A 24,114-nucleotide genomic window follows, 5' to 3' on the forward strand; every position below is an offset into this window, starting at 1 on the left:
GGCACAATAATAAAACGCGCCTGCCATAACCAACATTTTTGGATCAACCATTAGCAGTGTAATTGCATAGTGTTTCCGGAACTCAGGAATTTAGAGCTACATCAATTAGTATCAGGTTGAATTTGCAACTTTAAAGTACTGATTAATATACTTTAGACCACTAGAAGTGCCTAGAAAGACTCTCACCCCCATAAAATGTTCAACTTCCTTGACAGCACAGAATTAGCAATTAGACTAAGCAAAAAATTTAATGCTTCAAGGATAACTTTCATTATATGATTTATGTGATCTAATAAAACATTTCTGCAAAAGAAGCTTAAAATAAGTTTTGCCTGATTTGTTTAAAATAAATGATTTAAATATTGCCACTGAGATTCCGCTTCACAAAACCTTTCTTTAAAAGTATACAGAACATTTGCTATTAAAAGAGTGAGAGGTTTTACAAAAGTAAACAAGATTAATGGAAACAGAAGAGAATACTAAGAAACACTGAAGGCATACCATGCAAAATTAACAGATGTTTTTTGCAAGTTCTGAGATTAATTTGCAACTCAAAACCAAAAAGAGTGTCACAGATCTCTGCCTCTTCAATACTGCTCTCTGTAGAATACATCTGATGTGCATCTACAATCTTGTTCAAAATGACTCACCTTCATTTTGCTCAAATTCATCTAAAACCTTATCGAGGTTATATGCCTCTGCTTGGAAATAGTTCTCCATTTGTCAGGGAACGACCACCAGATCCTTGTCTGAACCTGCCAGAGAACAAATTACAATCAGATACTTAACCTTCAGTCAAGCAGTGTTCCACTACCCAGTGTCCTGATTTAAGGGGAAAAGTCCTTTGGAAATCAAATTTTACATACATTCCATACATAAATCAAAAGTATTTTCCAGGAATAAAAATTATTTGTGTGCTTAAACTTGCTTGATTCAGATTAACAACCTCCCCAAACTTGCTCTGGATTTTATTACCTCCAGTCTCTCACATTAATGTGTCTGGCCATCAGAATCACCATAATGGTAAGAGCAAAACTGCTCTGACACCAGTCAGAAAAAACCAGTCTAGAGAACCAGAAAGGCCAACCAACAATCTGAAGACACAACTTTAAGTTCTGTGCTACCACCAATTAGCTCATGTGGCTTTGAACAAGTAGTTTAAACTCCCTGTGCTTCTGATTTTTTAATGTATACTAGCCTAGCAGTATTCTGTGTCACTCCTCAATTCCCAGAGATGCTTCAAAGATTCATAGTTGTAAAAGTTGGTAAGGGACTTAATGGGTGTTACTTGAATTGTGCTGGCTCTTAAAATGTCTGCTTTAATAATCCTGGTTTCCCTGAAAGGCAGGCACTGGAAATCTAGAAAAATGCACACAAGTAAATAGTGTCATCAAAACATCATGCTCTCGGGCTACAGAGGAAGATCACAAGGGAGAAATGAAAAAAAAAAACCAAAACAAAATCAAAAACTCAACCCTAAATCATTACATAACTTTCTATCTTCACACAATAAATAACATTTTGCCCTAACAGTAGGAATACGGACTTCTTTCTTCCAAAGCCTTGTAACAAGACGACATCCAGATTCAATTTTTCCAAACATTCACTACCAGAAAAGACATTTTCCCTGGGAAATGTGTGCCATAACCTATATACCACAGAGAGACCTTGATTTGATCTGTTCTCTGAGCATCACCCAAAACAGCCTTATTCTCTTCAGAGTTGGTTTTCACTGTTGTGAAATAAGGCAGTGGAGGGGGAGAGGGTGAGAACCTTGTTTTGCAGTATGGAACAGTGTTAGACCAGACAGCTTAATTAAAAACCTGCTCTCTTACAGCACAGATACAACAGACACAACAAACACAGTAGAGAAGTTTCCAGCTTAAAACAATACTTTACCATTTCCACCAGAATACTTGGATTGAGGAAAACATCAACCACCTGTATTTGCATTACTACAGCACTGAATGTGGTTTCGTATTTGTTATGGGCAACAGCTATAATTAGGTTACAGGTACAAAGTTGTGCACCAAAATATCACAAAATGCAGACTTCAAGTTTTTATGGTTGACTTCAAATTTGATAGATGGTTGTTTCAAAGGGTGATCATGATAAAACATAAATACATTGCTTTTTAATATAATCAGACTAAATCATGTTATAATCAGATTAAATCACATTTTAAAGATATATACAAGAGTTAATTTTAAAGTAAACCAGTCTAATAGTAACTTTAAAATTGCAAAAAAGCATCAACAGAAAAAAGACCATTTTGCAAAAAAATTCAGAGATAAACTAGATTTCTCAGCTTACAAACTCCCAGATTTGTCCTCTGATCTGGGATTTTAGATAACTCCTGCAGAGAAAATAGATGCATGCCCATATCATTTACATGATGCACAGGTTATAACGCAAGCAATGGAAAAGCTGGGCACCTTGATCACAGGCTGCATTTCAGAAGTCTCAAAAAGACTGTTTTGTACAAAATACCATATAATTTCACATCAATTTATAACGTATTTCATTTACATTATAATAACATTCCTGCCTAGCAAACAATTGATGAAGACATGAATAATTATTCCTAGGCAATGTCCCACCACTGAGGTCAGTGATGTGAAGAGTATTTGTCAGTGCAGCACTGCAGGATTGAAAAACGTCACACAAAATTTTTGTGTTCGTGAGTTCCAGCTGAACAGAGAAAAGACCTTTTATATCACCATTGTTATTTCACTTACTGATGTACCAGGATATATGGAGAACCTTTTATTTTTAAACTCACAGTCACTAAGCTGACAGCCACACTAAATGAGATCTCATTGTCTGCACAAGGAGGTATTGCTCAGAAAAGGTCAGCTGCAAATCTTCAGGTCTAACATCTAAAATTATTATCATTATACTAAAGAACACAACAATCCCAGAAGCTTTTCTAGAAATTTCTGTCCAAAGGCAAAACACACTGCCAAAGCCACACAAGTCCTTAATGCCCTCTGTCTGACAGAAAAGGAGGACGAGTCCTTGTGTTCGAACAGATCCCTGATTATACATTGTCAGCAACTCATTTTTTGGCCAGTTGAAGATCTAATGCTTCAGCTCTCCACAGCCAGCAACTCAAGATCAAAACACAAAATAAAATGCTCTAACACAGCATGCTGTAATAATTAGGTAGTTGTTTTCCCTGTGGTTTATAATTTAATTTTATTTTGAATATTTTTGTGAAATACCTAACATAAAGAAAAAGAAGCATATTCCTTTACAGGTCTTCTGAAACTTTTGACTGCAACCCACAGGTGCCACTATAAAGACTCCTGGAATTATTCTAGTCCCAAAGTTCCTCTTAGTACAAAGGTTGGAATGACATTTTTAAAAGATCCTTAATAGTTGTATAAGTTGTACTCTTCAGTATTGCTCATCTATTCTAAGTCATAGCATGGAGAGAAGCTCAGGAGCAAACACACAACTCAAAGGGAGAATAAAACTGAGAGTAAATCGGGAAGAAATTTCAGTGGCAATTGTAGCTGCAAGCTGCCAAAAAGGAGACACTTCCTAAGTTAGTATATATTGGGATGAACAACATGAAGGAGAGGATACTGTGCCAGTGCAAGGAGAAGGAGACATAAACTACCAATGAGTGAAAAGCATATGATGGTTTTTCAAAAATACAGTCCTCCATGCAAAGATTTGGCAGAACAGATTAACTACAGGCAAAAAAACCCATTAAATATTAAAGTTATATATTTTATTTTAACTGTGTGTACAAAAAAAGATTAATACAATGGTACCATCCACTGGTATAGTCAGTTCAGAACCCAAGACCACTTGTTACCCATTGCAGAATTATCTTCTGTCTTCCAGGGCAAAAAGCAGATTAAAACATGCAGCCTGTCAGATCAGATTATTTTCAAGCTCCCGCTGGATCACAGATCATGCATAATTCAGAAACTCTGTGTTTTACTTATCAATTTCTTCATACAACAGCATGGGCTTATCACCACCTTCTTTCCTAAAACTTAAGTATTTATGTTTCACGAAGTTTACATGCTCTACTGTCCCCTGATGTCTAAGTACAAAGGTGCATGTCCCAGAATGTCTGTGTCATATGTACCCAGAATCACCACCCTCATCACCACTGCACTCAGACATAAGGCAAACTTTAGCTGAATAGTGGGGAGGGAAGGAGACAGAAATAAAGGACAGAAAAACCCTCCTTAAAATTAGATGTTTTTCTGAACAGGCTTGACCTTAGAGACTGCCTCAGATATCCCACATGCCAGCTCCTTCTTGAGGAATGAGCTGTACCAAGAGACTGGCCTTGTGTTGCACCTGCAAAGCAGCAAGAATCAGATTTGTTTTGGTCTCTGTGATAAGGAATTATGTAACCCACGATGTTCCACACTGCACATCCTAAATTACCAGCAGGATTTTTTCACCACAGGAACCGACAGCCTTAAGTCTTTCAAATTGTCTTCAACAGTGGACAACCAGCACACAATTACATTAAAACTTTATAATAAAAAATGCACCAAAGGAAATAATATCAACATACAACTATGAGCCTCACAGCAAAGGCCTAAAAATCAGAGAGTATGTACAGAAGCAGAATAAGATCTCAGGATTTTCTATCATGCTGTCCTGTGGAGCCTACTCTTGCAATATGAAACTGTGGACCTACATGTTTCAGTAATCTCTTACTAAACAAAATGTTCAAATAGTTTATTACAGTCCTCACCAACAGTATACATGAAAAGCTCCTAAGATGGAAGTCACAAGGGATATGATCAAACGGAAACCAAACATTGCTTCTTCTTCCTGATAAAAATCAGATACCCAGAAAATGTCATTTTCCCACAGCATGACCACGTGGAACTACAGATCAACTGGGCAAACTAATTTATTAGGTCTGGTACTCCTGAAGACTTCCTTCAATCCCAAGAAACAATAGTCAAGTCCAAACATTGTTCCAGCTCCCTTCGGTGATCTGTGTATTACCTGCCCTTGCAGGGGAGCAGCCAAGCACCTTTGCTGTGAAGAACACTTTGAGATCTGTCTACAGCACAGGCTGAGCAAGAAGACTTTGCCCACCTCTCCCCTCTCCCAAACAAAAGAAGACACAATCTTTGCACTAAAACAAGGCAATTACTCTCAGTAAAAAACAAAATAACAAAATGTTAAAAATACTCCATCATCTTCTATATGATATACATCCATACATAAATTCTATGTATATAAACATATATCCATAAGAATACAATAACCCCCTATGTATTTCAGATACATAATGAAGCATTATATTCTAAAGCAGAACTTGCCTCTTACCTTTTTCTCTTACACATATGTTAGGAAATGAATGCCCCCGTGCCTCCTCATGGTGACTGCAGCACAACCAGCCAGCTCTGCTGAATTGGGGTGTTCTACTTGATCCTAGAAAGAAAATACAAATGTGTATTTTATGATTGGCAATTCCACCACAAACCATGCTTTTTCAACACATGACTGCAGTCAGCACAGGCACATTTGCCAAATGCTGCAAGTTTCCAAGGATCTGGATTAGGTTTGCAGCTTTAAATTCAGGGATCTGTGCATTATGCCACTATTGCTCTCCAATAGTCTGGTGAAAAATGTTGCTAATAAACCCCACATTGCTGCCTACCTACTATTATTCTTCACTTAACTGTAAATCCTCAGAGTAAGGCAGCAACTCCAACTGTCCTTGCATTCCTGATGACCTTGACTGTAACAATTCATAAACCAGACTCTGAAATGAATTATATTACACTACAATAGGCCTTCCAAAAATAAAGAGCTAGTAGCTTTGATACTCAACAAAAAATTCACAGCCCTCTGAATTCTGTAAACTGTATTCATAGCTTCCCACTGATTTTGTTAGAGCTGAACAACTGGTTTTTGTCTTCAAATTATTTCCCCTACAATCTTAGGCTCCCTTCATTTCCTAAAGGCTTCTTCTCTCAAAAAACACAACAGCATCAACATTCAGTAGCAGGGAAGACCAAAAAAAAGGTCTTCAGAAGAAACTGTTTTGCTCTCCTAACTACAGCATTTCTGTAGGTCAGGTGCTCATTTTCACAGGCTGCATCTTAACAGTCAGCATAGCTCAAAAATCCCACACAGCCATGGGCAGAGAAAACAGACTGAGCTTATAACAAAAAAGTGCAACAAGGAGTAAGATAAGTTAAATTCATGTGTTAAGGTTTGCTGGTGCTGGCATTTTGACCTGTTAGGTAGTTGAAATATTTATTAGTGCTCTGATGAAGCTGCAGCATGTTAGAAAAAAATCTTAAACCTCCAGCAAAATGAACAGAATTAAAAATAAAAAAAAAAATCAGTTCTCCATGTATGAAAGCAATATTGAATGTTACACTACAATTTTCCCAGGGCTGTTTATTATTCTTTTCAGAAATAAGCTACAGTAATAATTCCAGGAAACTAATGAACTGAACAGTAACACTCTGAGTAGTACTGTTTCCAAACTCAGAATCCCACAGCTTTGGATGCCAAGAGAACTCTTCCTGTATACAATTTCTGATGCTATATATATACTTCCACCTCTATAAACTAAGATAAATTTTGGATATTTGAGAAATAGTAGATATTATCTTATTACAATGTTCTTCTACAGGCTTCCTATGCATGCAAAAATGGAGTGAAGGAAATTTAATTCCACTGAAAGGCTTCAGAAGAAGTTTTTTCAAGGCCTGTCATGTAGTGTGGCAGTGGGGAAGGTTCTCTGTACCACCACTATGGCCTCTCCTCTCGTGGAGGAAAATGATTCGGTTTTCATGACCCCTTTGAAAAGACAGATCAATTAATGACAATTCTGCCTGGGATTTATGACAAGGCCTGTCAGCTGCGTCCTGAACACTGGACACATTTCACCTGAACCAGTCACACATTAACCACAAAGTTCAACCTCCCCCGATCAGAAACGGATCAGACCCAACAATCCCCAGCTGAACCTGTGCTGACACCAGTGCCCTGAGCCACCAAGCCTTCTAGGCAGTGATACTCAGGGCAACAGTGCAGCTTTATTATTCATTGTTTTCATTCTGCTCCGCTCTCCTTGTTCCATTCTTCCCAGGTAATGACTTTTTTGTCCATAACCATTCTGCACAGAAGAACACAGATCTAATCACTGGCTCCCAGTCTCCAAAGCAAGCTTGGAAGAGCTATTACCTGGAGGTCCTGGAGCTTTTTGTTTACAGTTCAACATTTACTCTCAGCAGCCATTTTCCCTTCCAAAGATCAATGCAAAAATCAAAGCAAGCTTACAGATACGAATGTAATATGTTTAAACAAAAAGCAATTAAAAAAAAAGTAAATTATAACGTATGGATTTCATGAAAAAGCAAAACAAGTTGGCAACAGAGACAAACTATTTTTTCAATAAGAATTTAATGTAAGAGAAGTATATTTAAATAAAAACCTGGCACAAAAAAAATAACTACAAATGAGAGTCAAGAATACTCACAACAACATATAACCTCAGGATTATTAGGTTTTTCACGAATCACACACACTGCTAAAAAAGGGGTTCCATCACACCTGAAAAAAAATACACACATTTCCACCTAAAATTTATGGGCCCACTGAGACATCATTGCAAAGGGAGGAGGCCCAGTATCTCTGCTGGCCCAGTTTGATGCTTTGAGCAGTTGAGTGTCTTATCTATTCTGCTAGTGGTTGCTGAACATCTCTGTCTCCTGCCCTACAGTGGCATCACTCAGGTGCTGCTTTGGTTATACCCTCCATGTCTGATTTCCCTCAGGAACTCCAAGAAGGCGACTACCAATTACTGCAAAAGCAAAACAGAAATTGAAGAGAAATTTGACAGGCTGAGACGTGCACAGAATAAAAAAGTGATGAAGAAGAGAAGCAAAGAACTCTAAAAGTATAAAATTAGAAATATCTTCCACAAAAAAGGAATGTAAAAAGTGTTTACAACATTAAATGGAAGTAATCTGAAGTAGCACAAATTGGAATAGCTTATAATAAATGGAAAGAGACTGAAAAAGAAGCAATTCTGATACTATGTTAAAATAATGCAGAAAATGCTCAAAGCTTGAAGAGATGCTAAAAAATGCTTCCATCTACTGGCAAAGATCCAACTCCTAACTACACCAGAGATCCTCTACAACGTGCTACCGGGGAGAAGATGTCTTTGAGTAGGCAGGGAGACATTTGCAGCCATTTTAAGGCACTTTATTACGGTTAGATTAGTTGAACTAGGCATTATCTCTAATGCAAATCCACATTTCAATGCCGATATCTTTACTTCATCCCTTGTCTACACCCTGAAATATCAGATGGGAGATTCAGAGACTCCGGACATGGACGTGCTCAGGGCCCAACTCTGCAGGAATACAAACTGCAGTAAGAAATCCCACAGCAAGGGGTTCCATCAACAGGAAATCAGAGTCCTTAAACAAGAGGGGAAACAGGACACACATCAGTTATACAACATAAATCACTTTATCTGATTAATTACTCTGGAAGCGACATTTTCACAAGTGGAAAAGTTGGGGGTTCTTCACTCAGGTGATGTAATGCTTGCAATAATGGCAATTTACCACACCCCCAACAATATTGTCCCAAAATGTGGAGCTCTTTCTACCTAGTGTGTGCCAAATCAAAGGTTATTAAGTGTCATAGAGTGTTATAAAGAGTTTGTGACACAGCAGTACCAATATCTGTCACACACATGAAAATGCCTGCAATGGCAAGGACTTCAGATTAGGCCCCAAATGAAACATTTCAAAATGCAGTGTTCTATTAATAATCAAAGCAGTAGTCATGCAATGCAACCAGAGAAGAGAATGATAGTTTTCGAAATTCTAATTTATTAAAGGATACTCAGTAAATGACAGTAGAATTTTTTAAAAATACGTTGTCTAAACCACAGCTCAGGATTAGAAAATCCCATCAAAACTCACCACAAACCCATTTCAAAAGAAACACTAACAGCAGCAGCAAGAGATAAAATGTAACAAATATAAATAAGATACAATTGTTGCTAATCCTTTCCCTGCACCAAAAGCTCCAGATGACCAAGTGTCCTTCAGCTTTACTTCCCATAATTTGCTACTACCCAATGTAAATGCACCAAAGAGCAGACTGGGGCATGACAGGCTGTTTCTGTGTAATACAACACTTTGTACCAGCTCACTACCCATGAATGCTGACAAAGATAAACTATTTCAATGTTGCATTGAATTGTCTTTTTTTCCAATCAACTGAGCAAACAGAGCTGGACAATGCCTAAAGTAGAACAGTCTCTCTCTAACGATTTCACTGATATTTACATCTTTTGCCTTGACTTTTCCCCACGCCATTTTAAAGCCATTATTTCACTTTTGTCTCTAGCCAAGTTTCCATAAGGAGACATTCACGCATCCTGAGCAGCAGTAAGGCCCTCAAAAGAGCAGCAACTTCACGGAGGTGCTGCAGGAAACATCACAGTCAAAAGTAACAGGGGGACACAAAAACTCCAGCAGCATCCTCAACCTTTGTGCTCCAGAAAGTAAAAGCAGCCCAACTGGAAAGGCCACCTGCTTTACAGCACTTTACAGTAGAAAATAAATTCCATTTTCTACCCTTTTTACTGTTTCAAGGAGAAACCAATTGATTTGTTTTCTTGATACAACCCCAGCCCTACCAAGCAGCCTCAGTTGGGCCCTGAGCACCTGGAGACAGGAACCAAGTCCTGCTTATGTAACTGCTTGGGACTGCCTGGAACAGGATCCATCCCTGCTCTTGGGAAGAACAAACAGATAGGTTTACACTGCAATTCTGCCTTCCACGCAAGTTTTTCCAGAGGAATACAGTTGGGAAAAAAATGAGAAAATTCTTTCCTGAGCTTACTCATATGCTCGCAGAGGTCAGTTCAAAATTTGGTTTATATATCTAAAGTTTCATAACACTTTGCTTCATACAACTCCCAAGTTTAAAATACTGTAAACCACAAAAAGCTAATGCATTAAACATAAATTTAATATGAAATCATGTTTCTTAATTTGTGCATGGATTCCATGTAATATCAATGTAACAACGTACATTTTTAAAAAAATCAATCCATTTAACATACTGATCTGAAGCTGTTACTTACCTTTTTTCAAATACAAATGAAACATACAGAATAAGTAGGTTATGGGGTGAATTTTTATGTTTCTATATTTGAGAAACAAGAGTTTGACTATAGTGTTTAACAGATTTGAAGAATAAAATTATTTAAAGCCACGTGCTATGTATCTCAGAGTGGATCAATCCTGTACTCTAATACTTTGTGAATTTTTCTTCTTTCTAATGTAGGGTAGAAACAAGAATGAAACCCAAATAGACTCAACATTATTTCAGATGTTCCTTAGATTTGTGCAATAAGGTCCCCTAAAATCAGTAATTAAAAGCCTCCCACTGCCAAGGAATTGGCCTTTTTATAAAGGGGCCAATACCTGTGGGTGCTGTGAACAAAATCTCTACCTGATAATAAAACCAGAACTGTCAACACAACCAGAATGGGACAGATGAGAAGGACAATGGGCAAAAAGGGAAACTGCTTTGCTACCATTTACCAGCCCATCAATTCCAGTTGTACCCACTGGGGAGAGAAGCTGCCAGAAGTGACACAATTTATGCCCTCAGCTGCTCTTTAGAGAAAGGACAAGCTGAACAGAAAAACACTCTGGAAGTCCACAGTCCCTTTCTACCAAAGAGCATCAGTCAGCTACTAAAGCCACCTTTATCAGCACACTGCAGTTTCCAACAGCACTGTGGCCATTTCTGCTCATCTGACAACAGAGTTCTAAAATCTTACACACATTTTAAAGAAATATCATAATTATAGACAGCAAACAGTTACTATTTCTCAAATCCTACATTATGTAGAGCTGGATTACCATGCATCCCTGAAAATAAGTTTTCAGAGATCTGTGGGGTTTTGTCTCATACTCCCTTCAACCTGAAATTATCTGAAAGTAAGTAACTTTTAATTGCCACTTTGTGTTGACCCTTCTATTCATACTCCACCAAGCACATTATAAAACACGGTTGTCATGATCTCACATCACTGCTGATGTTCACAGTGTCTCAAGTCATCTGTAACTTGTAACTCACTCCATACAACTCAATAATCCATGGCAACACTGTGTACTGAAACTGCTACTTCTGAGCATCATTCCCATCTCTGCTGAGGTCCATTAACACGCTTTTACCAGTGCTGGAGGGACTGAGCACTAACCAACAGAAACGGTGAGTAACTTGCATTTAGGTTCACTGCAAAGCCTTTTTCTTTTCCCTGATATATTGTACCACTAGAGCAATCAGGACATTTACCTGAAATTTATGTTAGACTCAAGGAAGTTTCAGCTATAATACTAAGTGCCCATAATTCTGTATCATTGCTGGCAGTCACAGGAAATAAAGGCTTAACAGATAAAAATCAAAAACATCTGAAGGCATTTATTATTAATGAGTTATGAGTATTAACACAGTTATCAGAAATCTTACAGAGGTCTAGGAACACCAAATTCTCCTAAAATCAGATGCAACATTTCTCACATAAATCAAAACTGAGAAACCCCTGATTCTTTTGTCCACTTATGCGGTGGTTGATTCTGCTCAGCCATGACTCCCTGCCTCTTTACCCCTCCTTAGACTGTGCCATACTCCTGTTTTCTTCATCTGTCTGTCTTCTTTTCCCCTCTCACATTCCCTCCTCATTCGCTTCTTCCTGCACCTGTTTTCTTTCTTCCTGCCCATGCTTCCTTCTTCCTCTGATTAAAAAAAAATGAGAAACCCCATGTGTTAGCATTACTGTTCAGAGCCACTGGTGTTTGTAAACATACCAGTCGTAAACAACCTTATTAACCACATCATATTATTCCTCATGTCTAGGAGCAGTGGGAGCAAAACCAATAGCAATGGTGATGCCTCCACTTTGCAAACAGAAACCAGTCTTTAGACCAAATGGATATCAAAAAGGAAAAGAAAAAACCCCACGTGGTCGAAATAACAGCTGAATCCTAAGACACTGTTGTAACTGTCAACCTGCCTCCTGCTCATCCTCATCATTATTCACCATCATCATGGCTCCTTCACAGACTCATGTAAACCTTCAGCCTTTCAGCCTGTGTGAAATGCAATTTTTGACACATAATCCAACACAGTATTCAACATCCAGGATCAGCACAGCTACCCACTTCCCTCAAGCATTTATGCTTGAAACCTCTAGTTAAGACATGTTTTGTTGAATACATAGGAGGTGCAACTATATATTTCCCCACAGCAGAAGGTACAACAGCATTTAAAAGCCATCTGTACAGAATCAAGTTTAATAAGTAAACAAACAAACAAAAAAATTAAAATACAGCCAAAAGGAGTACTGTAGGAAAAGAATAGGGGAATAAAACCACCACACATACAGGTCTCTATTGCCCATGAGTCTCAGAAGCAGTTTCTAATTGCCAACCACAGCAAAACCCAGGTTCACTCTACAGGAGAATAAAAAAAAAAAAAAATCTATGTGCAAATTCCAGAGATAGGTTAAAATGCATTTTATGGGTGACTTGTTAAGTGAAACTAAGGTAAATACAATATAGAGGCTATTAAACCAGTACACCAATATAATTACTGGAAGCATAAAAGCACAAAGGCAGACTGGTGCTTAAGTAACAACCTTTTAAAGTTACATTTATAAGAGTCAAGAAAGAACTGTGAAACACATGAAGTACACTGGGGTTTTATTCTGCCTTCATCATTTATACAAAAACTCAGTATGAAATTACTACAATCAGTGCAATTTGATGTTTCAGCTAAGAGGCTGCTTCAATATATATGTTATTTAAAGTAATTTGCTAATAATATAACCTAAGAAGTGGGCCTTGCACATACTTTCAAGTTCCCCAAATAAGGGATCATTAAAATACTCATTTTGAATTAACCAATAGAGCACTCACAATGTACCTTTGTGACATGATGACAACCAGTGTGCTCTGATAAACTATCAGTGTGACTGGCAAACAGAAACAGCAGCTGTGTGCTGAAGTATAAACCCCCAAAAGGGTCTAAATGGGATACCTGTGCCTCTCTCTAAAAACCCAGGTCTCAGGAGCAAGCCATTTCCAACCTATAGCCTGTATTTCCAAGCTATAGCATGTACTCCCACAGTATCACAGGAGAATGTGCTATTTCCAAAAGACTGGCAGATAAATGAAAAAAAAATTAATATACAAAGAGTGAACTTTCCTCTTACATTATCTCAACTCATATTAAATGTTCATTTATCTGCATTACAGTGTTAGATAGGGAATAAAAAATTACACTGACATTACTGGTTTGCTGGGTATATTTTAACCATGTAACTTTTGTTTCTCCTCCAGCCTACAAAGAGAACTCAGCGTTCACAGCCTCAGTAACACAAATAAGAGGACTTACACAGTGGTTAAGTGTTCAGATGCTATCACTTCTCAAGTGTTGCATCTTTAATCTCCTACAGAAAGTAGGATTATGGGATCATATTGTTCACTTACTATTCTCTATGCTCATATTTAAAATATATATATGTGTCATGAAAAATAGCATTTACACAGTAAAGACAAATCCAAAGGACTGTCCTCTGAGGGAAAAGCAAGCTGCTATATGTATTTTAGCAGCAACCTGCTGGGCAATCAGTACCCACACAGCTCTGGAAAAAAACCCCAGAATTACTATGTTATATGAGAAAGATGAGATTAAATACAGAGGGGAAAGCAAGGGAAGAGATACTATGGGGCAAAAAGGATTTACATCTACAGGAAAACAAGATTCTTTCAGTCCACTGATGGTAGAAAAAATGCTTACTAATAAAGTATCTCAAAGGCCTTTGATACATAAAACATAGGATATGATTTAGACTATAAACTCATTCAACTCATCGTCCAGTTGGAAACAAAACACAGTTCTCTCCATCTCCAGATTGTGTAAGAATTTCCCTGCTACTTACAAACTCTAAGGAATCACGAATGAAAAATAAGTCCCAGCCAGCAGAAATGAATCTGGACTTTAGATTCCCCAGTTTCACTTGGAGTGATGGGAGGTCTTTTATCCCTGGACCAGCACGCTGCACTGGTTTAATCCAAGAACCACTGAACACTTCAGAGAATCAGCTTAACCAAACCCAGTTCTCCATCCTCAGTACTGCAGGATGTCAGGCAACATGCTCCTTGGACCTGTGATGTCCTCAAAAGGCAGGTAGGCATTATCCCTACTCAACAGCTGGTGGGAGTGGTGTCACACAGGATACACTTTTCTCTCTCATATCATGCTCATTTAAGAAATCTCCAGCACAGACATCCACCCCTCTTCTGCACAGACCACTGAGGCCCACCTGCCTTTGCTCCTCTAGCACACCTGGAGGAAAAAGTGTGCACCTCTTCAGCACTGCACTTCCCAACCTGGGACAGAAACATTTTGGTTAAATTGATATGCAAAGCTCAGAGCTGCAGAACTTGATGAAGGAATACAAACTGAATTCTGTCAGGCACGTTGGGCAGATGACAGGAGCAGGGATTACCTGTCACCCCCACACACATCACAGAAGTCTCATCTCAGAGATAGAGGATGTGAAGCACACCCAAGGTCACAATGAGGTCTGAGCACCACAGACCAGAGGAACCCACATCACCAGAAACCAACCCATATTTTAATATCTATGACACCATTCTTCAACCTTGCTCTTAAAATCTGACCACTGAAAAAAAGAAGAAATGGAAAAAAAAGAAGGAAGAAAAGGAAACAGATGAGAAAAGTTTCATTGATTAGGTTAAAAGAAATGTAAGAAAAGTACAATTAATAATAACTAACAAAGAAAACCCTCACAAATCTGAAAACATCTACAACTTTTGTCCTGTAGTATCTTGCAAACTTCCAATAATCTGACTGGCCAACTGCTCAAGCAATAAATTTTATGCATATTCATATGACTTGCCAATTCTTGAATTTATAACAACTATATCCACTATAAATTCATAGTTTCATAGTTTCAAATGGCTTGGCCTTTATTTTAGTGTTCCTAAATCAATCTTCCAGATCTCACTTGGAGTGCAAACAGGTAAGTCAACATGTACACTGAGTTCAAAGCAGAGTTTTGACACAATAAAACTGAATGTGGAAACAGAAAAGCTCCTCTAATAGTCGGTGTCATTCCAGATAAAGAAGTTATTCTGCGATTCAGAAAGCTCTTTGATCTTCTTCTTACACTGAACATTTACCAACTCCTTTTAAATGCATCAGACTACTTTTTGGGAAAATGTACCAGTCTGTGTTCATCCACTGTTAATCTGTTATGAATTTGCTCATGTATTTCACCCATATTACTTCCATAAATAAAATTTTAAACTTACAGTAAAATACAAATGTTGTACTCAGAGCACGTTTGTAAAGTTTGAGTTCTATTATTTATAAAAAAGGCTTCAGCATCTCACAGAAGTAAACAAAACCTTTCCAATTACAGTATTTTTACAAATTGCATGAATGCAGAAGTAAGGCTGGTAAGTGCTACTGGGGCAGTTACAGCACTTCTGTAATTGACAGAGCTCACATGAATCTCTGCTCTAAGTACGGCCTAATTTCAATTTATCACCTGATAAGAAGTGACCTCTGGATTCTTTGTATGCCGGGAAGAGGGAAGGACAGATTCCTCCCAGCTACCACTTCACTAACAACAAAAAGGCACTGAACTGAAGACATGCACTAAGCATTTTGCCTTTTTATGCAGGCCCACAACCGCTCTTCGGCGAAATTGAAGTGCAAGAAGTCAATAAGTGAAATTCACACTGAAACATTACAGTCATTATAGTCACAATTTGGTATACAGTATTTGTTTTCCAACTCTTACATGGACAAGGGATTTTTTTTCTCAACACAATGAAAGGCTGAAAACACTTACAGCATCTTTGATCGCGCCTAATTCCTCTGTCACTAATGAAAAATAGCTGGGGAAGAGTCCTAAAATAGCTACCAAACTAAATTCTACAACATAGAAGTATTTTCAAACATAGATAATAGCAGAAAAAACAAACAAATACTTTCAGCCTTGTCTGTTATTAGGCTTTAGTGCTTTTTATAACTACTATGAATGTCAGTTCAGCTCCAGTCGGACCAAAAACCAAGGAGAGACTGGTGAAGATCCATTACTGCATTACTTTATAAACAAAGCCATCCCCCAGACCAGGGCTCAGCAGCACTGTCTAAAGAACCAGTTGATGCCTCGAGCCTCCATTAGGGAGTTTTCCACCTTTGTTACTATTTTGGAACCAAACCATAGCAGAAATCCAACAGAAAAAATTTTTAGAAAAATCGTTAACTGGCAATACCATTTCCAAATGTGAAGTCTGATTATACTTCATTAAGCAATCAATCTTTAATAAAAAAAAAATAAATCAAACTTCCTTGTTGATATCGAAAAGGGGGGAGGGGGAAGTATAGAATCAGAAGCAAAATCTATACAAGTAGCATGGTGTGCAATTCTTGACAGAAAAACCTGGAGGATCCTAGCAGAGCTTACTGGAATTTTTCTAGATCTTCAGAGTATTCCCTTAAACACCTGATACTAAATTGACTCCACTGACTCATAGGTAGATGTGTAGCTTCAGTTGTCATCAAAACATCAGAGATATAAGTAATAATTAACATGTATAGCAATAAGACAAAGATATTGGTATATACTCTCTATATAATACAGAGACAGAATACAGAGGTACAGCCACTACCATTATCCGCAAACAATTCCATATGAAAGTTAGTAATTGCTACTTGAGAATATAGAGATAAACAAAAAAAAACAATGCAAGTGGAAATCCGACACTGAAGTCCATGTTTTCATTTGCCCAATGTACACCAGGGACAAAATACGTGAAAAGTTTAATACAGTGACACCAAAACTTCAAAACACAACATATGGTCCAACTGTCACACACTGACATTTCCAAATTATCAAATTTTACATGGAAGCAAAACAAGGGTAAAGTTTCCTGAAGTTCTCTCCTCACTGGCCTTCGTAATGAACACAACTCTCGCCTTAGTTTATACTCAGACTGAAGATACCACACAAGCTATTCAGAGAGCACTCCAGCTCCACACTTCCAACCTGTGGATTCTCTGTGCTTCAGGGACTCCACACCTGTTTTTCACATAGCTTCTCACTTTTTTTTTACCCTTTTTTTTTACTGTGACAGAACTACGTCTGTGCAAAAGTCAACTGACTGGACTTGCTTCTTTAAGGCACCTCTCACTTGAGCAGATCTGGATGAAAGAATAGGGAAGGAACAATTTACCCAATGTTGTCACCCATAAGTTCCTGGCCATACACTGTTTGTCTTCAACCTATGTTTTTAAATTAATTAGATTTCTCTAGTCATGACCCTTATGGATTTCCTCTGCCTTTCCTCTGCTAAGCCTATTTGATGCTGAGGTTGAAGGGCTGTTATTTCTTGAAGAATAAATACCAATATTACACATCCCTGCTTATCCCTTCTAGTAGTACAACAGTAATATAATCACTGATGTAATAATCCAGTAATAATCCAGACTGGAATTTTTCACTGAAAGAATATAAACTCAGCTTAGAAGTATTTCTCGTATTCCACCTGTCTGCTATGGCAATCTGAATAGTAGCACTCCTAAATATCCCAAATTCTGCATGTGTGTGATACAAAAGGGAGAAAACATCATAAAACACATTCAGAAAACAAATACCTGTCACAGACAAAAGCACTGAGTGCGGTATTCCATCAATCCCAACGAAAATGTCCTGGGATCTGCAATGTCTTGCAATTTTCTCTAGAAACTAACATTTAAAAGAGTGACAGAGTTTAACAACCTAAGTATGACACTCATACTCATTCCTTCCCACAAACACTAGCTGAGAAATACATTCATTAAGATTTAACTGAGCAACTTAAAATCTACAAATGTGCAATGTCTAAAAAGAATCTTCTGAGCCAAATTTAAAAAAAGAAATTGTGCTGTCCTTTTGTTTCAATTAAGTGAAACCCAGTCAAACAAACAGTAAGTAGGAAAGTACTTTAGTTATCTGTAAAAATAAAATAATTTATCTCTATAAAACAAATATGATTCTTTATATATAAATTATATTTGTGTGCATTATGATAATGGTCATTTATTTTTATCACACTGATTTTTCAGTGTGCTAATCTTCTGATAACTATATAGCCTGTTTTGCTCCAGTTAGTAGTCAAAAAAGTTGTATGAATATGTATGCTGAATTCTAATTTTCCTGAATTCTAATTCAAGTAGAAACTACTATGTCAACGAAGGATCCTTGATGTAGCTTTTATAACTTCCCATCCATTTACATTAATTGATATAATTTTCCCAGTGTTGCAAGATATAGCCAACACTTGAAGCCAACACAGAAGTAAAAGCTGTTTCTATCACCTAAAACTCGATACTTCCAGTTACTTTCAGTCATTTACTCTTGACTATCTATTTCTTATCGATACAAAAAGCTTTCTAAACCTACAGTATCATTGCAGGGACACATTTCTCAATGCTTCACAGAAACGACTGCAGGGAAAACCAAACATGTCAGTTCACATTTCTGTCCATTTCAAAGTTCAAGTCTCCTAAAGAATCACAAATAGAACTATAAACAGGCCACCTTTCGATTTCTTCAGTCTTTAATCTCAATCACCTTAAAAAAATAAACAGCAGCCTTTATACAAAACTTTCAAAGCAGCCTATGAATATACTGGTGCCTCACAACAGTGTTCTGGAAAAGGTCACTGATTCATCAGCACAGGGACTGACTGCACTGAAACTATTGTCCCTCAACTGATTTTTGGTCAAGAAAGTCACTTTTATTTGGAAGATTCTCAGCTTAGTGCATCAAAAAGATTTTTCTGATCAACAAAACATTAATACACAAAAATCTATTTTTGGCCAACTTTTATCCAAAAGCAAAACTTCATTCTAATCCTTTACCATAATAATTTCCAGGTAATTTTTTATAGATAGCCTGTAGAGCCAAAACCCAGCAAGCTGCTTTCTGCTAAAGCTGGCACAGCTAGTGGACAGACTACAACAGACATTAAAAGCTTATCATTCTTTGGCCACAAGTTTTAATACTGCATCTTTGTTCAGTCTCTACCTTTGTTCCCTGAGACAACCACAGTCAGACTTTATGCCAAACTAAAAAAACTGTATTTCATCTCAGCCTTAGCCCCAGGCCTCAGATCCTGAAATGTGTGTCTTTGAAAGTGTTTAATCCCCGGCCTCATAACTGACTCAGAGCTAACACACAAAAACAACACCCACTATCAGGAGTCAGCACTGCAGTTTTGGGGTGGGTTTCTTCCTTTTTCACACACTAAGGGAGGCCCCATAAAGCAAAGAGAACCAATCAGTGTGTCAGAACATGGTAACTTGTACAGTGTGGATCGGGTCTTCAATTAGAGGGAGGTTTCTTTGAAATTTTAGACCCTTCTTCAGCTTCCATTTCAGATTCCCCAAACCTCTGAAGAGATTTTTAATTTTGTCTCTCTTGGGTCAAGGAGACTGTTCTTCTCATTTTGCATCACATGCTGTAACTTTATAAAAAGCAGCACACTGCTGGGTTCAGGCAGTAACAAAGGATTGTGATGTTGTTTCAACCACTGAAGGTATATCTAAAATTTGGATTCGTTCCACGCAATCAAAAATTACTTGCTAATAAAAGTTAATTACAATGTTTTCAGACATTGTGTTGTCAGCTAAATGATGCCCAAAGAAAATATAAGCTTTTATTCTCATAGAGCATCTTTTTTGTTGTTATTATTATTTTACTTGTTTATACAGGGCTCCTTCTAGTTTTGGATTCAGCCTGGACCCAAAAATTGAGGGCAGTGTTATTCAGAAATTCTAACCTGAGACAACCACGCTTAAATAAATAAGATTCACAGAATTCAGTTAACTTTTAATATTGGAACTGAATGAAAATACGTGTAAAAATTACACCCTCTGAAGAACCTCTGTCATAAAATAATAAGGAATATCTTGTCTATAAATAAACAAGACCGTTAACACGAAAATATAAAGTCTATCAATTTCCATCTGCTACTTGTTTCTCAGCCTGGTTAACGAGATAAAAACAATTCTTGAGCCACCCTCTGCCATAGGCACCTATTTAGCCGTAACATTTATAAGCAAGTAACCAGCCCACCTCTGCAAAAAGTCCGACATGCCAAGAGTGCCAGTTATTCTTAGAGTGAGACATGACCACAATTTCACGTAATTAGAGATGTTATAAAACGCATCCCGCCCGCTCTCCCCATCCCCCTTCACCACTACCACCATTGCAGGAGTGACTTGTTACACATCGCGATGAGCAAGTAACATTCCCTGCCCGGGAGAGAGCGGAGATCAGGCCATAAAAAGGGCACGAGATGCAAACAGGGATCCTCCCCTCGCCGGGCCGGCGGCCGCGGCTGCCCGGGAACAGCCTCGCCCTGCCCCGCGCCGGCACCACCGGGGTCCGAGGGGAGCCAGAGCTCCTTCCCCATCCCCCGGATCGCCGGCGCGGGGAGAAAGGTGCCCCGAGCGAGCGGGTCACCCGACCCGCGCGTCCGGGGACGGAGGGGAACGGCGGGGGAGGGCTCGGAGGAGCGGGCGGCCGGGGAGGGCTGGGGAGCGACCGTTGCCTTCCCCTTGGCGGCGTGCGGGGACAAGGGCGGCGGGGCGAGGGGGCACCCGGAGCCCCCCGGGCCCGCGGCGCTGTCGGCGACACGGCGGCTCCGCGGAGGCGCCGGAGGCCCTTCCGCCCGCGGGGCCTCGCTGCGGGCGGGCAGGGGCCTGGGGAGCGGGGTACCGGGCCTGCCGGGCCCGGGGGCGGGGCCGGGCGGCGCTCACTCACCTCGGGAGGCAGCAGGCGCCGCCGGGCGTGCATGGCGAGGGGGATCCCCCGGGTGCTGCCCCGGGAGCGCGGGGGGCCGGCGCGCCCTCGCCGCCGCAGCCGGGGCTCGCTCGCTGCCTCCGCGGCCAAGGCCGCCCGCAGCGCCCGGCAGCAGCGCCCCCTGCCCGGCCCCGCGGCAGCGCACGGCACTGCGGCACCGCCGGGAGGCGGCGCGGAGCTGCCGCGCCCCCGCCCCGCGGCGCGGGGTTCCGCGCCGGCACCGCCGCCCTCCCCGCGCGGGGTCCCGCCGAGCCCGCGGGACGCAGCCACGCAAACACGCACACAGACAGACAGACAGACACAGATAGACACGCAGGGCTGGGGGGCGGCACCGCCGGTAGCCCGGCCGGGGGGCACCCACGCACCACACCGAGGGAGCTGCCCCGCAGGCGGCCGCAGCCGGGGTGTAACGTGACCGTGCACGCCCCGGTCAGCAGCACTCGCGGCTGGGAGCCGTCCGCGTGTTATTTCGCCATTTCGCGTTGAGGACCTTCACCCTCGGAGAGGGACACCCTGAGGGGTGCGAGGCACGGGGCCATCCGCTCACAGGCACGTCCAGCCGTCAGCAAAGAGGGTTCCAGAAATTAGAAATAAACGAAAACACGCCACGCCAAACAACAACAAACGAACGCGCTCGTTCCTCACGCGAGCCACGATGGCGAGCTGACAGGTTATGCCAAACCGTGACTGCGCGCCCCGAGCCTCGCCCGTTCTCTCCAAGAGGAGGCGGCCGCCCATGCCGGGAGTGGGACACTTCCCCGCCTGGCTGCAGGCGCTCGGGAGCTCCAGGAAATGTCACTTCCCGCGCGTGTCTCGGTCCGGCGGGCGCAGGGATTCACAGTGCTGGGCTGCCGTCCCGGACACATCGCGCACCCACAGCCCCTGCCAGGCGCGGGCGGCCTCACCCTTCCCGCAGGAGCGCTCAGAGCCTTAGGAATCCATCACTCCTCGCCTTAGGACCCCCTTGCCTCAGGAACCCTCGCATCTGGGACCCTCACCTCGGGAATGCCTCATCCCAGCTCCCTCTCAGGAAGGGCTCAGGAAGGGGGAATGGGAAGGAGCCGCTGTCCCCTCACCTTCGGGCAGTGCTGTGACCTTCCAGCTGCGGGAGGGCCATGGCAACTCAGGAGGGAGGGAAAGTCGAGTGTGGTGGCTGCTAATGCAGTTGCACAGCCATTCCCTCTTCTCAGGCCTTCACACTTCCAGGCTATCACTTTCCAGCAAGTTAGGCTTCTCCATTAACTTCCCCCGTATGTCAGGGAATACGGTGTAATGAGCCTCGGTGATAAAATCTAAGCCTCCTTGCTCCAAGAGCATCAGCCCATCCCGCTGGAAATGAAAGGGAAGCACTTAATGTTTATTCATTGATTCTGGTAGAACTATGTGCTTTTCAAGCAGAAAATGCAAGATACTCCCAATCAACTGAATCATCAATCCATGGGCAAAGAGCTGAGAAGATAAAAAAATGCTCATCAATCATAGCTGGGAGTAGCATGTTAATGGAGATGGAATTTATTTTCTCCCATAAAGCATTCCCTGTTAACCCTAACTTGCTCTCTCTTTAGCAATTAGTGGTGTCATGCTTGTGAAGCACAGATGAGGGCTTCAGATTGGTCCAATACACAATTACCATCCTCAAAACAATTCTCATGAAACACCTCAGACTGCTAAACACACAGTATGCCTGGCAAACAAAAAGGAAGTAAATTAAAGGGTGAGTGACATAACACTCTGTACCCTCTGGCCAAATGCGTGCAAGCACGTAGGTTTGCCATCTACAAAAGTCTCACAGAGGCATATCACTATCATAATTTTGTTCTACTTTAATCCCTCTGGATGCAACCATTCATTGGAATGTTTTCTCACCAAACACTGAGAGGTTTTTCCTGAAGGATATTATAACTGGCTGTTTTGCAAGAGTGCTGTCACATGAAAGCATGCAAAACAGGAGTTAGGAGCAATGGGAAACATCTCTGTGAGTTAAGGTGATGGAACACGGTCTCATTCCCCATTGCTTCTGGGTATCTTGGATGCCACATGACTTGTTCCTAATGAAGAAGTATCTAGAGGAGCAGCAAACTCCACAACACCCACATTGCTGCTCCAGGCAGTTGTGGTACCAGGCACCTCAGCTTAATGCAGGCAGATTGTCCATCCTGTGTTCTCGCTGTGCTCCCTCTGCAACTGTCCCAAGAGGAAACATTTCACTAAGGATAGTGAGAAACACTATTCCAAACCAAACCAATAATTTTTATCCCAAGCCCCAGCAAAGTTGTAAGATGTGGACCATGACCTTTTACTTGGCACATTCAATGCTAGTGTCAGTTACAAATTCTCCAAGAAGTATCTTCAGCTCTTCCATGTCCCTGATCCTTTACAGCATCACCATAAGAAATCACACCCAATAGTTTCCCACATGATAGCACAGACATTTGGTACTGAGTTTCCTACCACTTTTCCCAAGTATTTTGCCATCTTTCCACAGCTCTTTAGGAGAAGCTACCAAGGAAAAGGTATAAAGAAGAGCATATAGAAAATGATATTCCAATTTGCAAAAGGCATCTGGAAAACAGGTGAGAAGATCACAGTTACAAAGGTGAGGGGAAGCTCTGAGGTGCCCTGGTTGAAGGGAGCAGCAGAGAGTTACAGGCTCAATACAAAGACATACACTCAATACAAAGACAAAACTAGGAGTTCCAGGGAATTGATATGGGATTCAAAATGATTCAAGAGTAATCTTTGAACAACAGAGTTAAGAACAAATAAGAGGATTTTTTAACTACTTGGTGAAAGTTGCAGAAACTTGGGGGAAAAGGAAGCTTAATGAAAGCTTCACTCTCTTCCTAGGTGGAAAGAGTAGAATGTTTAACAACAGTGTAGGAAAGGCAGAAGAACTCAAGAACTATTTCTTGGGAAAGAGGCAGATGATATACAAATACCATGTGATAATGATGAAATACATTCCATTACAACAAGCACTGAGGAGGATGTTAAACAGAAGCTAATGAAGTTGGGCATCAGCAGATCCAGGTAACTTGCATCCAGAAGTTTTAAAAGCACTGGCACAGAGTATCTTTAGACCATTAATGTTGATTTTCAATAAATCTTGGAACACTGTTAAAGTTCCAGAGGACTGGATGAAATATTGTCCCAATATTTTAAAAGGGTAAACAAGGTGA

The 24,114-nt window shown here is 40.5% G+C and overlaps 1 protein-coding gene across 1 annotated transcript in view; it reads right to left on the bottom strand.

Moving 5' to 3' along the window:
• The window catches only part of ZFYVE9 (zinc finger FYVE-type containing 9), a 56,610-nt gene extending 35,630 nt beyond the window's left edge, over positions 1-20,980 (bottom strand). Inside the window, exons 1-3 of the mRNA XM_008925199.3 lie at positions 20,897-20,980; positions 5,317-5,421; positions 651-755 (exon numbers count right to left, since the gene is read on the bottom strand). Coding sequence (XP_008923447.2) covers positions 651-720 — 70 coding nt within the window. The 5' untranslated portion in view covers positions 721-755; positions 5,317-5,421; positions 20,897-20,980. The remainder of the gene's footprint in view (positions 1-650; positions 756-5,316; positions 5,422-20,896) is intronic.
• Positions 20,981-24,114: the final 3,134 nt, after the last annotated feature.

This window comes from Manacus vitellinus, unplaced genomic scaffold (genome assembly GCF_001715985.3).
Source record: "Manacus vitellinus isolate BGI_N305 unplaced genomic scaffold, ASM171598v3 scaffold_21_pilon, whole genome shotgun sequence".
Taxonomy (NCBI): Eukaryota; Metazoa; Chordata; class Aves; order Passeriformes; family Pipridae; genus Manacus; species Manacus vitellinus.